General features: G+C 36.1%; 1 protein-coding gene across 1 annotated transcript in view; it reads left to right on the plus strand.

Annotated features, from left to right (window-relative positions):
* Positions 1-17,321, plus strand: part of FOXJ3 (forkhead box J3) — a 167,534-nt gene that overhangs the window by 131,868 nt on the left and 18,345 nt on the right. The window contains exons 7-10 of the mRNA XM_044667985.1: positions 392-493; positions 11,409-11,537; positions 12,975-13,149; positions 16,800-17,216. Coding sequence (XP_044523920.1) covers positions 392-493; positions 11,409-11,537; positions 12,975-13,149; positions 16,800-17,216 — 823 coding nt within the window. The remainder of the gene's footprint in view (positions 1-391; positions 494-11,408; positions 11,538-12,974; positions 13,150-16,799; positions 17,217-17,321) is intronic.

The following is a 17,321-nucleotide window of genomic DNA, read 5'->3' on the forward strand; positions in this document are numbered from 1 at the left end:
TTAAGCTCTAGGGGTGTTTAGATAGCCCTCAATGAACTTGACCAGTGATGGACAAACTATTCCCCGTGGGCCAGATCCAGGCCATAGTTTGCCCATCACTATTCCTCATGGGCCAGATCCTGGCTGTAGTTTGCCCAGGCAGTGATGAGCAAACTACTGCTTGGATCTGGCCCGTGGGGAATAGTTTGCCCATCAGTGAACTAGACTGTAGTAAGTAAGATACAGTGTTATAAAGGACAAATTAGCCTTCGGTAGGTAGTTGAGCTCTTTCTTATGAGTGTTGGAAAGAAGTTACCACATTGGAAACTGGAGGATTTAGTGAAATCCTTTTAAATTGTATTAACTTTGAGGTTATACACTGCTAATTATTTGTTTTGTTTTTGCATTTTAGGCCTCAACTCCATATAGCATAGATTCAGATTCTTTGGGAATGGAGTGTATTATTTCGGGAAGTGCCTCTCCAACTCTGGCAATCAACACTGTGACTAACAAAGTAATTTATTTATTTATTTATTTGTTTTTGGCTGTGGGCATGTTATTGTATAATTCATTTCACTTCCCTTTATCATATTTTTTAAAATGCTCTGTCTGGTTGAATTTGAAAATTGCACAAATTTGTATCTTTTAAACCTGGCTCCACAGTAGAGATACTATGAATTGTTTGGGTTCTGGACTAGTTCCTCCATTGAAGATCTATCCTGATGGGTAGAAGGTGGAAAGGTTTAAATGGTCTCAGTGATTAATTGGATGCTAGCAATTGAGCACCAACTCAGCTAATAATGGGAGAGATTTGTCACTGAGGTTGACCATAAATTGTTGAAGTTTTTTGCCACACCAATTCTCGAAGACTCCTATTAATTTACAAGAAAAATCGATAGAGGAAATACTCAGTGTTAATGGAATAGGAACCCTCACCAATGAAATCATATTCTTGCATTATAGAAGTGGACTTAATCATTATAACTCATGTTGATATACAGTAGTTTATTGAAAATACTGGTATTATTTCCCCTCTACTATTGCTTTTTTTTTCTTGATGTTTTCTTTTGGAAAAAAGAAAGAGATAATCCTTGAACTGATATTTTTATGGGGTCATAGTTTGCTTCCCTTTGGTTGCTATGGAAGAAACCATTCTTTAGTAAGGGTAAAGGGAGGGAAGGAAAAAAATGCCTGATTAATTACTAGGAGTGGGGTGGTCTCCATTTAAACCTTCTTTCTCTTCTCTGTTTCCTTAGTCGTAAATAATTTAAAGTCATAACAGATTTCCATGATATTGTTATTTGTATAATAAGTATTTTACCCATATCTTTTAAACTATCCCTCCTACTCCCCCATTCCAAGATAAGTTGATCTATTATTTTAAGTAATAGTTTGTGTAATAAACTATTAAAGCTCTCCTGTTAAGGAAAGAGTGCTGGATTTGGCATCTGAGGACCTTGTTCAAGTTCTAGTCCCATGATTTATTAGCTTTTTGACACATTGACAAATTATTTTATCTACAAGCTTCAGTTTTCTAACTTAAGTGTTTTATATATGTGTGTGTATGATTTTTGTAAATAGTGCATTGTGAATTTTTAACATAATATGTAAATAACTTATTCCTTTAAGAAGCATCTTAGTATGGGCTCCGATCTCTTCCCATTTATGATCCACACTATATATATATATCTCACCACATGATAATACTGGATATTCATCAGTGGCTACTGTAAGAGGGAGATTTTAGGTATTTATAGATATGTATTTAAAATGTGGTTGCCAGGAATCAACAATTCAGATTGATTCCATAATTAAAATAGACCCAAGTCAGGATTGGGTTTAAGGTAGTTTATTTACAATTAGGAAGGTAAAAGGTAGGTAAATAGAGAGAGGGTTAAAAGACTAATTAAACTAGATTACAAGCCACAAGACCTTAGCAATCATAGAGGCTATAAGCCTATTTAAGGCAGAGTTTGGAAATGCCAAGGTAGGCCAAGGAAGTCAGCCTAACTTACCAGCCTAACTTACTACCATTCAGAGTAGAAGCATTCTGAGGTCTCAGCTGAGCACCTTCAGCACCAAGTTCAAAGGGGGAACTGCCCCAACAGGAAGGAACCACCGTACTTGAAGAGATAGTGTCTCTCGTCATTTCCTGTGGGCCACCTCTAATTCAAGTGGACCAATGGCAGCCTCTACACTGATTTGGACTGCCCAAAGGGCAGTCCCTTGTTCTTGATTTGATCTTATTGTAGGTGAGGATGATATAATCTAGATGCCTAGGGTAAGTAGATTTTTGACTATGAATTGGTTAGAGTTAATTTCATTACACACTACCCAGGGGCCTATTATTACATTTTCATGGTAGTCCAAGGACAGAAGTTTCAGTGTCAGGCTCCTAGATACACTCTAAAATGCAAGTATCCATTTGTTTGGTGTGCAAGATCCTTTGGACTGTATTTCAGAGCTCTTAAGTTGAAAACCCAGAACAGATGCATGAAGGCTGCCTTTTGCTTTGCCTGCCAATTGAATTGCACATGCCTGGAGTAGAGTAGCTCTCTTTAGCCAGCTTGAGGTTACTGGCTTGTATTCTCAGTGGCCATTTCAGTTGCTATGGTCACAAATTGAATATGGACTACCATGGCAGGGTTAAAAATTGGTAAATTCTTAATTCATTCAGTTACTTAATTAGCAAGCATTTATTGTGCATTTGCTATATTCCAGGAACTATGTTGGGCACTTGGAGATACAAAGACTAAGAGAAACAGTCCCTATACTCAAGGAACTAAATGAGGATATGAACATGCATATGTATATATAGAAAACATACAAAACAGATACAAAGTGTCTTTGGGAAGGAAGACTTTATTCAGAAGGTGGCATTTGAATTGATTTAATGTTTTTTAAATGAGATTGAGCATAGGACCGCCATTTGCAACAGGCCATCACTTAGGAAACTCATTAGAGAATTCATACTAAAGAGAAACTCTGTAAATAAAATAAATGTGGGAAAGCCTTTTCTGTTTAGTTTTTGTCAGACATCAGAGTCATAATACAATATTTTGTATGTGTCTATGTGTTTTTAAAAAAGCATGATGGAGAGAGAGGGGGGTAGGTTTTTTCCTCTTCTGTCTATACTGACAGTTGCTAACAGCAGCAATAGAGTGTGTGCAAGTTTATGTGAAAAATCACTGGTTTTAGGTCTCAGAGAACATCCATAAACCTCTGAGGGAACTCAAAAGTATGACAATAAATTCATTGGAATAAGGCTTTTATACATTTTTACTTACATATATGGTTAGTTCTTTATCAGTGGTAATGTGCTATATAGAGAAATGATATTAGCTTAAGCTTGCTTAATTAACACTTTACTAGTTATATTTATAGAGAATTTTACATTATTTGTTCCTCATAACAGTCCTATAAATTGGGTAGTACAGTGAATATTTACATTTTACAAGTATTGTATTCTCAGTGGCCATTTCAGTTGCTATGGTCACAAATTGAATATGAACTCTGCCATGGCAGGGTTAAAAATTGGTAAATTCTTAATTCATTCAGTCAGTTAATTAGCAAGCAGTTATTGCGGAAATAATTGCCTAGGAACATTGCCATAGTAGGGAGTCACATTCTTGACTTACCTTTTAATTTTTAAAGTAGAAATGGGCAAAATTTTCATATCTAAACAGCTATTAAAGATATCCCAGTATAATATCAAGTTTTCTCAAGTATGTAAATCAATAAGGACAGCACAGCAACAAAATCCCCTATAATTTATTTAATATGATATTGTATGATATCAGTCTTATCCACAAACTTTATTTGTTTTTGTAAAGATATTTTATTTTATCAATTGCATCTAATAACAATTTCCCACAAAAGTATTCTGAAGTTATATATTCCAAATTGTCTCTATCCCTATTCCTTCCCAGAGCTGGTAAGCAGTTTGATCTGGGCTATATATGTATTATAGTGCAAAACATTTCTATATTGTTAATTTTTATAAGAGAATACTCATATTAAACCAAATATACTCATATAAAACCCTAAAATAACCCCCCGCCCCCCCAAATCATTTGCTTTGGTCTGCATTCCAACTCCAACAGTTTGTCTTCTGGAAGTGGATAGCATTTTTTGTCATGATTCAGTCCCTCAGAATTGTCCTGGATTGTTGCTGAGAGTAGCCAAGACTTTCACAGTTAATCATTCTTCAATATTACTGTTACTGTGTACACTGTTCTCCTGGTTCTGCTTATTTCACTCTACATTAGTTCATGTAGGTCTTTTTAGCTCTTTGTGAAATCTTCCTGTTCATCATTTCTTATAGTACAATAGTATTCTAACACGGTCATAACCACAATTTGTTCAGCCATAACCCAATTGATGGACATCCCCATAATTTCCAATTCTTTGCCACCACAAAAAGAGCTGTTATAAATATTTTTGGATACGTATAGGTTCTTTCTCTCTTTTTGTGATCTCTTTAGGATACAGACCTAGTAGTGGTATTACTGGATCAAAGGGTATGCCATATTTTATAGCTCTTTGGGCATAGTTCCAAATTGCCCTCCAGAATGGTTGAACCCAGTTCACAACTCCAAAAACAATGTATTAGTGTCCCAGTTTTGTCACTTCCCCTCCAACATTTATCTCTTTTCTTTACTGTTTAATATTGGCCAAACTGATAGGTATGAGGTGGTACCTCAGAGTTGTTTAAATTTGCATTTCTCTAATCAAGAATGATTTAGAACATTTTTCCATATGATTATTGAGAACTTTGATTTCTTCATATGAAAACTGCTTGTTCATATCCTTTGATCATTAATCAGTTGGAGAATGGTTTGTGTTCTTATAAATTTGACTTCATTCTCTGTATATTTGAGAAATGAGACGTTTATCAGAGAAATGTTATAAATTTTTTCCCCAGTTGTTTCACTTTGTAAGAGGGAGATTTTAGGTATTTTATAGATATATATTTAAGGTGTGGCCGCCAGGAATCAATAATTCAGATTGATTCCATAATTAAATTAGACCTAAGTTGGGATCGAGTTTAAGGTAGTTTATTTACAATTAGGAAGGGTAGAAGGTAGGGAAATAGAGGGAGAGGCTAGTCCGGACCTGCAGAGGCCGGGACAGAGAGAGGGTTAAAAGGCTAATTAAACTAAATTACATGCCACAAAGCCTTAGCAATCAGAGAGACAAGAGCCTACTTAAGGTAGAGTCTGGAATACGCCAAGGTAGGCCAAGGAAGTCAGTCTAAGTTACCCACGTGACAATTCAGAGTAGAAGCAGCCTGAGGTCTCAGCAGAGATCCTTCAGCACCAAGTTCAAAGCGGGAACTGCCCCAACAGGAAGGAACCTACATACTTGAAGAGATAGTGTCTTTCGTCACTTCCTGTGGGTTCACCTCTAATTCAAGTGGACAAATGGCAGCCTCTACACTGATTTGGACTGCCCCTTGTTCTTGATTTGTTACTTATTGTCACATGTGGGTAACTCATCTCCCCTCCCCACTAAGGGAGGTGGGGATGATATAATTTCTGATAGTAGAGTTTTAACTATTAATGAACTTAAGCTAATTCTATTCACACAACTTCTAATCTTGGTTTCATTGGTTTTGTTTTTACAAAACCTTTTAAATTTAATATACTTAAAATCATTCATTTGTATATTATAATGTTCTCTATCTTTTGTTTGGTCATAAATTCTTCCCCTCTCCATAGATCTGACAGGTAAACTATTCTGTGTTCTCCTAATTTACTTATGGTATCACCCTTTATGGTTTAAATCATATACCCATTTTGGTCTTATCTTGGTATAGGGTATGAGATATTGGTCTATACCTAGTTTTTGTCATGCTGTTTTCCATTTTTCCCAGCAATTTTTGTCAAATAGTGAATTCTTGTCCCCAAAACAGTGATCTTTGGGTTTATCAAGCACTCTGAGGTTATTTACCCTGTATCTATTCCATTGATCCTGCAAACTTTGTAATGTCTCTACTTGTATTGCATTTAATCAGGTTATTGAACCACCCATCAGGGAAATAAAATTTAAAAGTTTTCTTTGGGGAAATTTAAACAGCCATCTTTGAAGAGACTTTTGGAAAGTCTTTGGATTTCTTTTTGGCTTTGTGAGAATATAAATTAGAGATAAAAGTTTTAATTTTATTTGAATTTCCCTTTGGTAGCAAGCAAAAAGACATTAGAAACCAAATTGTTGGTTCTTGTGTTGGGCTTGAAAGCAGTCACATAAGTATCACTAATGCATTTCCCTCAATAAACTATATCCTTATAACTGATTTTATTTTAATTCTTTGATATATTGATTTTAAAATATCAAGTTTCATAATTGCATTGTGTGTTGACAAAACACAGAATTGCCATTGATTCAGAATCTACAAAATAAAATTGCCTTCCACTGGTTTTAGTGAACTACAAACTGAGAATCTTATTTAGAAAAGGATTTCAAAGGTCATCTAGTTAAACACATCTAAATAGTAATTCCTTCTATAACATTCTCAAAAATGTTTATTTTTCTGTTACCTTTTTTTGGTTTGCAGATATTTTTACCTTTGTGCCTTTGCTGTTTGTTGTTCAGTAATCCTACTCTACTCTTATTGTCTACCTAGCTCCTCCTAACTGTACCCCTACCTCTCAACCTTAAATGATGCTTTCTTATTTACTGTTTTGCCTCTCAAAACATCTTAGCTTTGTTATTTCTTTTCTCCTTTTCTTCTGTCCCTGTACTTCTTTCTCAGGCTACCAATCCCTTGCCACCTTTGGGACATTGTTTCAGCAGTCATTTGTTTTTTTTGTGCATCTTCAGTCCTCCTGGCAAATTTACTACAACTACTCTCAGGTTTCTCAAATGCATAAAAAAGCTTTATGATCTTCTACTTTTAGTTGTTCCATACTATTTGAATACCATTCCATATTTCTCTTCTCTTTATATGGCAAATATGTTTTTTACAGATTATATGAAGTGGAAGTTCTTCCCCAGCCCTGATTCTCTCCTTAACTCCTGGTAAACTGGCTTTTGTCCCCACTACTGTAATACTGAAAAGGTTACCTTAACTGAGCCATTTCACAAATCCAATGACTTTTCCCCAGTTTTTACCCTCTTTGACCTCTATGGCATTTAACATTTGTTGGGCCCATAAATTATTTTTTAACATTTTTTCATCTCTTGTGTTTTAGTCACTCCACTTTCTTGGATATCTTTTTGCCTCTTCAACTATTACTTTCTTGGATCCTTATATTCTTGATTTTTGAAAATGGGAAACTAGAATCCTCTCTCCACTGATCCTGAGCCTCATTGCCCTCTTCCTGAGGTGATGAGGTTTTTTTGTGGAGAAGACATTCTGACAATATTCTAAGGATTCTAGGAGCTAGTCATTGGCCTTAGTGGTTAGTCCTTTCCCTTAGAATCTCTTGATTTCTTGCTTTATTCTTCAAGGGAGCTCTTTTATCTGTAGTGTCTTCCAATTAGACTGTGTGCTCTTTGAGGGCAAGCTTTTTTCTTTTTCTGTTTGTAGATACCATATTTGGCACGCAGTAAATACTTTGGAATTTTTATTCGTTCTTTAGATGTCCTTGCTTCTTTTTCTGTATTTTTTTTCACAGCCTTATTTCCATTCATTGCCCTCTCCAATTGGCCTGTTAGATCTGATGACTTTTTCCTTGCTTTTTCCTCCCTTTGAAGCTTTGAATGCTTGGAAGATTGACCACTTTTTCCTTTTGGATTTTATGACCACTACTCTTCTCTTGGTTTTCTTCTTACTTGCCTGATGGCTACTTCTCTATCTTATTTATAGATTTATCATCTATATTACTTTCATGAATTGGTGATTGTACTCCAAAGGTCATGGGTCCTCTCCTTTTTCTGTCTTAGTCTTTTGTCTGTGTGTATCTACATTAAATGACCACCTTTATGCAGGAGACTTGTAGAGCTAAATATTAAACCCTAACCTCTCTTCTGTTGGACATACATTTGATGCCTCTAAAGGCAATTTAAACTCAGTACAAAATAGAGCTCATATTTCCTCCCTCGAATAGGGGAAACTTCTAAAGTTTTTTATTTGTGTTGATAGGCACCCTTCTCTTTTACTTAGTCAGACTTGCACTTGGGAACTATTCCCCAAATCTTCTCTGTGCCTTACCCCATATATGTGTTATTTGTCAAGTCTTGATATTTCTACTGCTACAGTATCTCTCATATCCACTTCCTATTTTGTTTACATGGTAATCTTGATTCAGGTCCTCATTTCCTCTCATGAGAACTATTGTAGTAACATCCTAATTTGTCTTTTTGCCTCTTCAGTCTTACTATAGAGCTGCTAAAATGATACTTTGTGAAGCAGAGATCCAACAGTTCACTATCCTACTCAGTAAGCTTCAGTTTCTTCCTATAAAGGCTTAATAACAAACGAACAAACAAGACTCGTTCTGTCATATCAATACCTGTATTGGTTCTGAGGCATTAGTCTCTAGGCTTGACTCTTCTCAATCCACTGAGCTACCTAGTTCTCCCCCCTCCCCCCCATAGACTTCTCAATCTGGCTTACCCTTCTAGCCTTAATATGCATTCTTTTCTTTATATATACTATGATTCAGTTAAAATGGCCTTCTTCCTGTTGGGGCTGAACCAATGTATTTCTACAAATATTATGGGAAACAGTAATAGTTGTACCCCGTAATATTTCTCAAATTTATCATGAATATATTTGTGCTCTCCACCCTCAAACCCACACTCAAAGATTTATCTTCCTTGAAGGCAGAAATAAACCTTTTATTTATTTTATATCATGTATTGTGCCTAGTATAGTGCTCTGTTTGCAGAAGGTATTTGAACTCATTGGAACAGAGAGTATGAATATGCAGGTGACCCTAGTAGATAACAGAAGAATTGTGGTGAAAAGTTGATTGGCTAGCAAAATTGCTACAACATATTTGTAGTACATCAATTGCTTGCTAAGTTGTAGCATTTTAATTATTCAGAGAAACTCAGAGTTCACAGAATTTGTCTCAATGCTTATAAAAAGTGTTCAGCTATCATTAAAATTTTTTTTCAAATTAGGAGCTTAATAATCAATAAAAGGAAACATTTCAGCATAGGAAAAAAGCCCAAAATTAATTATTTATGAAATTGACCTTCTGTTTCATAGTTTATTTTTAAAAGCGTATGTTAAATTTAATAGTATAGCTAACAAATTGCTGTTTGTATCCCAAATTGCTGTTTGAGTTTCTTTTTAGTTTTCTTCTTTTTCCTGCATTTTATTTATGTGCTTTTTTCTTTGAGTTATTCATTAACTCACTCCTCACCCCCATTACAAGCTCTCTTTTGTAACAAAGAAATATAGTCACATAGAACAAATCAAACATAATCATTCGGTACCTAGAGTCTGTTGCTATTCTACCCAGAGTCAGATTAGTTATTTTTCAGAAGTTTTCTTTATACCCTTCCTAATTCTTTCTCGAGTTTTCTCCCTTGTATATTTCTTAGGCACTTTTTAGCACTTAAAAGTGTTCCCAGATTCATTGGAATCTGAGGTAAAAGGACTTCATTCTTTAGGAACTATTTACCAGTAGTTCTCTATGCAAAATGTCTCCTGTGGGTATTTTGTTAGTGAGGGTTGAGATATAATATTATCCCAACCCAGAGAAAAGAAGGCCTTTATCCTTTCTTTTAAGATTTAATTTCACAGTCCCTCTTGTCATTCTCCACTTTGTGATGCAATTTCACTTTGTTGGTCCTGCTAAGCTTAGGTCTACAGATAGGAAGTACTTGTCTTGAACAGTTTGTGATTTTCATAGACTGCATTTTCCTACATAAAAATTTCATATTATTACTGATTATTTGGCTTTCCATTTTTATCCCAGAGTCTCCACTAAGTATGGGAGGAGGGATAGATCTTACTTAGAAAGGACACATGAGTTTTCCTAACTCTGAATTGCTGTGCCTGCTAATCTTGATGTCACTTATATAGAGACCTTTCAGAAAGTTTTATCAATACCTTTTTATAGTCATTTCCAGATTTTCTTCCCCAACTCCCCAATAACAAAGAAAAACAGTTTAACAACTGTATTTGATGCATAGCCTAACAGTCTTCATCTATGGACCTTCATCTCTCCTCTAGAATGAAAGGATATATTTCCTCACTTCTTCTGGGGCCATGATTGTTCATTATATTACACTGTTTGCAGAGTACATTATTGTGGTTATTAATAAGCTCATAGATCTAGAGCTGGAAAAAGACATTAAAAGGTAACAAGTCTAACTCCTTCATTTTACATTTGAGGAAACTGAGACCCAAAGAAGTTAAATGACTTCCCTAGTATCACACAGATGGTAAGCTTTGGAGGCAGAATTTGAATCCAGGTCTTAGAGCGCATTCTTTCATGTGGTTGCTAATAGTTGTTGATTGTCCTTTGAGAACTATTCATTACAATTTTGGAGAATGACTTAGCCTTAAATATTTATGTTAATTATATATCTTGTATGGGAAGATGGTTTTGGTAAAAGCTAATCGTTGAAAAAATTTTTTTTCCAGTTTTCAGTTTCCTTTATCCTACATGTATTCATTTCTGTGTTGCAAAAATTTTAAGTAGTCTACATCATTTCAGACTTTTGAGATTCTTTTCAGTCTTGAGCTTATCTTGGGGACTACCTATATTCTGCTATTCCAAAATCCTTTGGGGTCAGTCGTGATTTTTTCCCTGGCAGACCAGCTCTGCTTAAAGAACCAGTGTATAAACCAAAATGCCAGTTAATAGACAGTGAAAACCATACTTTCCCAACAAATTGCAGTTGTGTTCCCTGAATGCCAACAGGAATGCCAATAGATGCTCAGTAAATATTGATCAACTAATCTAATAAACTTTGTACCCAAGTCAGGACATTCCTGTCATTTATTTAGGAAACACTGGAAAACTTTTTAATGTCCATAAGAGGTTGTTTGGCAAATGTTAAATTATAGATGGAAGATTTAGAATTGGGGAAAGTGCCTAATAGGAAAGCTTACTCAAAGTTTTTTCTTGGTAATATATGGTCTGTTTTGCATTATTGGGCCATCTTGGAAAGTAGATAGTAGTATATCTTCTTTGCTGCAAGAGAGGAAGTTGATAAAAGACTCCTGCATTTTTCTAGTATTACTTAGTTTTTAAATTTGGGTGCTCCTCTGGTGCCTGTGATCTGCATCAGAGCTAAAACCTCTTCTTTAGTAGAGTGAGCTATAAATATGCACTGGCTTTTAATTTTTTAAAAAAGTGAGGTTTTCCTAGACTTCTTGAAAGCTAATTAACTTTATTACACTGATTTTAGTAATTGTGAATGTGGATATTCTATCTCAGAGTACCTTGGTAGAGTTGCCATATTAAGTGGCATTTGCATTTTTAGTTAACCTTTGCTGCAATATTTGTTCTTTTGCATTCTAGGTAACTTTATATAATCCTGATCAGGATGGCAGTGACAGTCCACGCAGTAGCCTTAACAACAGTCTCTCGGACCAGAGTTTGGCATCTGTTAATTTGAACAGCGTTGGAAGTGTGCACAGCTATACACCAGTAAGCTTATTGAAATGTTCTTTATACTTTAATTCACAATTAGAGCTTAGAACTAAACTCAGTGGAAGATGGAGATCAAATGTAAACGGATATAATTTCAACATGGAGATATACAATTAGCAGGTTATAAATAGGCTTTGGAAAACAACTTCTACCTTGATGGTGATCCCAAATGCATATTTAGAGGATTATTTGTAACTTGATTTTAAAAATGTTTGTGCTCAAGTAACTCAGAGCATATTGTATATCATTTTCAAGTATTGGCTCAGTCTCCTTGTTCTTAATTTCAGTTTCTATAGCTTTAAAAATAAGGGGACCATGTAATAAATTAGAACTGTAATTTTAAACAAATATTCTTCTATTGATTTTTGATACAGTAGAATGTTAAACTGTATTTAAATATCTGACAGTTTGCATTTCTTAATTTAGACTTAAAAACATAATTCTTTTTTGAAAAATAGCTTTGTGAAAAAAATCTTGCTTTGTGATAAAGGATAATTATTTGATTGTTATAATATCTTTAAATTTTAAGAATTCAAGGCTCTGATTCCTTCCTTTCTATTTTCCTTTTATTTTCTTTTGGTTTCTTCTTGAGTTTGTATCTAGTTACCTCATTTTTATTCCCTCCTTTTTCCTGTTTACTCCTTAGTATTTTCTCCTATCTCCCAAAAATTGAGAGGGAAACAAAAGTTCGTTGCTTTTTAAAGCAATGACTATACTAAAAATAGAGGTCACAAAATTTCTGAGTTGTCCAAAAGTGTTACAATTTAACTTACTAAGAAAGCAGTATTTTATAGTTCACTCTTCCTGTGGTATAGTACTGTGTATACTATAAGTGCTCAGGCAGTTGGATTTGATTGAAGCTCTAAATGAGGGATTAAGGTAGCTTTAATTACAGTAAAATTTGATGCTACAAATCCTGCCTTATACAAATATTTCTTAATTGTACCAAAGGTAGCTGAGGGTAGCTAATGGTGAAAAAATAGAGATAATACCATTATTATGTGAGCAGATAAAAGGACTTGGGTATAGTTGGCTGCTGTAACTAATAGGATAAGAGACAGTTATGTTTAAAAAGTCATGGTTCTAATCCTTTTGGCATGTGGGAATGGGAGGTACGATATACAGTATGTGCTAATTTTGGGGTGAGACAGTTGACAGTCATGCTACTAACTCACAAGATGACTGTTCATTAATGATACCCAGCTTGTGCCTCATATTTGGCACCCAAGTCACAGGTAATAGGATGGTTCCTTTGATAAGACACTACTGTAGCACATGACAGCTGACCTAGGGAGGGTATCTGCCCTGCTACTTCCCCACCCACACCCCCAAATTGTCTTAGCATATGAACCACTGTTTGTAGTTTTTTATTTTTTTAAATGAATAAATTCAAATGTAAAGCCTAGAATCAGTAGTATTTTCTTTTAACATTAGGTGACAAACCATCCAGAACCAGTCTCTCAGTCACTAACTCCTCAGCAGCAGCCACAGTACAGCATCCCAGAACGAGACAAACAACTACTTTTCTCAGAATATAATTTTGAAGATCTTAGTGCCTCATTTCGAAGCCTTTATAAGTCAGTTTTTGAGCAGTCACTTAGCCAACAAGGTGAGTTTTTTGCATTTTAAGTATTATTTTCACAGAGTACTTTGGCATCTTTTCCCACTCATTAAAGTTGTCAGTCTGTAGTCAAGGGACAGGAAAGTATTGAGACATTAGAAGTATATCTCACTAGTTTGGAGTGGTGGGTGGAGGAGGAGGAGGGCAAGAGATTTGTGTGGTAGGACTCAATAAAGATATAGTCATAAGAATCTGGTAATGTCCAGCTTAGGGCTCTGCCTGCATCATCATCATTGACATCAGCAAGTATAATGTGTGCCATTGTTGGCCAATACTTCTGTCATAACATGGCTTTGCTTAAAAAGAGGCATCATATGGAGTTCTAATCTCTGTTTCATCACTAGCACCTTTTCTTCAAAGATTATGCACATGCAGAATGATCTCTGTTGGTGTCTTAGGTGTTCCAGACTGTGGTTGTCAGTTGAATTGTGCCTAATATTGAGAGTCATGTACAAATTCGGCATGGCTTTTGCAGAATGGTAAAAAACCAAATGGAAAAATTTATTCAACAACCGTGTTGAAGTTACTTTGAAGAATATCTGTTTATAATTCAACTCAGCTCATTATTTTTGATTTTCTACACTTAGGTCAATAAAAAAGATGGAGAGTTGATAATGTTGATAAATGAAGTTGCTTCAGTAGCTGATTTTAAGGTTCATGCATAAATTTAAATTAGGTTATATGTATATACAAAATGATGCCTTTTTGAGGTACTATATTTGGAGTTCCTTTGGTTTAGTAGATAGTTTAAAAAATGCAGATTTCTTAGGTGACCATGGTTTAAGTATGTTGATCATAAAATAACAGCAGTGGCAATATCTAACGGTAGTAGTACACTGATTTCAGTGTGGTCAGATAATCTGGATTCTAATTCAGATTCTGGCTTTTAAGGAGCTATGTGATGCAGGGTTAGTCCTTTTTCCTCCTTGGCCTTGAATATCTTTACCTACACAATAAGGAAATTAGACAGGATCATTAAGATCTTTTCTAGTTCTAACTCTGATTTTATTACCAACAAATGACAGCACTTAACCTTTCCAGGCCTCTGTTTCCTTATCTGTAAAATTAGGCCATCTAGGACTAAATGGGCTTTAAAATCCCTTCTAGCTCTTGAATTGGGATCACTAGTCTCTTTTCCCCTCTTTTTGTGAGTCACTTTGATTTTTACTTTTAACTGTCAGCTCTCTAGTTTCAAGAGTCATCTCATCTCTACCCAGCATGTAAGGCAGGATTTCTTGCATTTGCAATATTACCCTGGGCAATGCTGTCAGTTAGACCCCAGGGGTCGAAGGGAGGTGGAACATGGGCAGGAATTTAGCTTAGAGTAGCCTAGGGTAGGGACACCCCTAAACCAACTTAACAACTACATCTGTTTAGCTGGTAGATCAAACAACATCAGGGCAGTGTCAGATTATCTCTGGCTGAGGGCTCGTTCCCTCAGCCTGACCTTATCTTCTAGGTTCATTGCCAAGACTTGCCAGTCACCTCTAGCAACAGCTTCTCAAGACCCTAAACCCTTTTACCTCAGTTCTCCCTTCCCAGTTTTAAAATAAATCCCGTAGCCTAATTCTGTGAGTTCCTGTAATTCTTATATCATCACCTAGGTTAAAGGGACTGAGGAGAGGAGAGAATATCAATTAGTTGAGTTTACAGGGGAGAGAAACCAAAGCCTCCATTGTAACCAGGAAGTCGAGCACCACTTCCTGCTGGGTTCTGCTCTCACCCAATAGGAAGGCAGTTACTCCAGCAGGGAGGGGCCGCTCATTCAACATCTTAAAGGAGCCCACAGCTGCAGTGGAGATTGACTGGGCATCACAGCTCAGGCTGCTCAACACCGATAGCCCCAGATCTTTTGCTGATCTAATTACTGGCTCCCAGGCCCCTGGTGACTCACTTTTACCACCGGCCTCATAATATCCATCACATTATTATCAATTACAAGCACCAGCACAATCTTTTGCTAAAACTGCCAGTTTTAATATTTTACTTTATGCTAAAATATTATCAAATATTATGGCAAACACTTCAACTCATGGCAATAGTGTCTTCATCAAATATCTTGACTCCAGAAGGAACTCGGGCCATTGCACAATATTTTTCTATTTAATAGAATGCATTGTCTCTGGCTCAGTAAAATACTGTTGTCATAGGCCATCTGCTGAGATGTGCAAATAGCCTTATTATATAGAACCAGATATTGTAGAGATGATGTTTATTAAAATGGTCCTTTTTTTTTCTCCTGTAAACCAAGTATGTTTAGTTTGATACCAGATACTTTAGACATGTCAGTTGTGCGATGAGGCAAAGCTTAAGAGTTGATTTACCTTTGCTTGGCCTACTTTTACTTGGTTTTTTGGAGCCTTCATACTCTGATTGAAGAATGGTTTCATGGAATGATGTGGATTTTGCCAGTATAGATGGTTAAGTTGGTAAGTACAAGGTGACTTCTAACTTAAATAGCAAAATAGAAATTTGAGAGGGAGTGGGTAAACATATGTTATCATGAAAGAACCAAGAAAAAAAAAAGGAAGCTGAAAGATTAAAACTCTAAAGCATTTTGCTCAGAAATAGAAATTGGAGCTTATGGAGAAAGCAATGGAAAAGTGGCCTAGTTAAAAAGGCATTTCAGAGAACTGACTATAGATGGGAGTGTGAAAACTAAGAAAAAATTTTTTATAAAGGGAGAAAAAAAAAAAAAGAAAAAATTTGAAGTTAGAATGTGTAATTTAAGTAAACAAACACACACAAACAAATTCTTGGTCCTCAGTGTGTTAGAGATTAATGCATCACAAACTGGCTTCTTCTCAGAGGGTACCGAGTGCTGGGGGTGTGGAGATTGCATCTGGCTTTGGTGTTGTGGGTGTGGTGCTGGCTACTTCTCAGAGGATGAATGTTTCATAGATATTATTCCTTATTTGAAAAGTATCTCAAAGAGTGGGAAGGGATAGGAGGAACAAAATTTGGAGCTCAAATTTTTAAAAAATGAATGTTAAAAAATGATTTTTATATGTAATTGAAAACAAATAAGTATCTCTCCACGAGTAAGTTTTAATTCAAGGGCTTACCTAGGAGCCACAATTACTCTAGTACTTCTCTCCCTACCCCAAAAACATGCACTCGGAGATTAATAGTCCTATGTCTTTCGAGAATTTCTGGTTAAGATGAACAGTACCAAGATAATTTCAGGACTTCCTAAAACTAAAATCTGGCTTAGAGCATGTGATGTGAAGTTTGTAGTAATTCTATCACTGCTCTAAACCTTGTGCAGTAAGATGAAGCTACAGGACATGTGAAGTACTCATTCCAGTATTTTAGAAATCTTGATTCCTCCCCATAGGTTATAGAGAGGATTTGCATCTATTGCTCTCTTCACCCATCCCTTTTAAAGCTGAATTCTTCTGTACCTTCCATACCTCCAGCATGTCTTCCTGAAAATAGCGTGGTCATGCCCATAGCCAAAGATATATGCGAGAATGAGTGAGTGTGTTGTCCTTCACCCTAAACTTCTCTTGCTGGGTAAATTTTAAATAAATGGTTTTCACACACACACACACACACACACACACACACACACACACACACACACTCATACACAAATAACCCAGGAATATTTATTTCTCTCTCTTTACTATTTTTAGGTTTGATGAGCATCCCTTCTGAATCATCCCAGCCACCCCACACTTCATGTTCCTATCAGCACTCTCCCAGCAGCACTGTGAGCTCTCACCAACACAGTGGCCAAAGTAGCTTATCGAACAGCCACGGCAGTGGTCTAGGCCCCACTGCCAATAATTCTGTGGCACAAGTTTCATTGTCTCACCCCCAGATGCACACACAACCATCTCCACATCCTCCCCATCGACCGCATGGCTTATCACAGCATCCACAACGTCCTCAGCATCCAGCACCACACCCACAACAACACAGCCAGCTGCAGTCTCCACACCCCCAGCATCCGTCTCCACATCAACACATACAGCATCATCCGAATCATCAGCATCAGTCGTTAGCACACCAGACACATCCACCCCCACAGCAGGTATCCTGTAATTCTGGTAAGTTTTCATCTTCTAACTTCTGTTTTGTTAATTATATATCAGAATCAATTCCTAGCTATTCATAGTTCTGCATATTTGAGGATGGGGGTGAAGGAGTTGTTC

The sequence above is a fragment of the Gracilinanus agilis genome, chromosome 3 (genome assembly GCF_016433145.1).
Source record: "Gracilinanus agilis isolate LMUSP501 chromosome 3, AgileGrace, whole genome shotgun sequence".
NCBI classification, from domain to species: Eukaryota; Metazoa; Chordata; class Mammalia; order Didelphimorphia; family Didelphidae; genus Gracilinanus; species Gracilinanus agilis.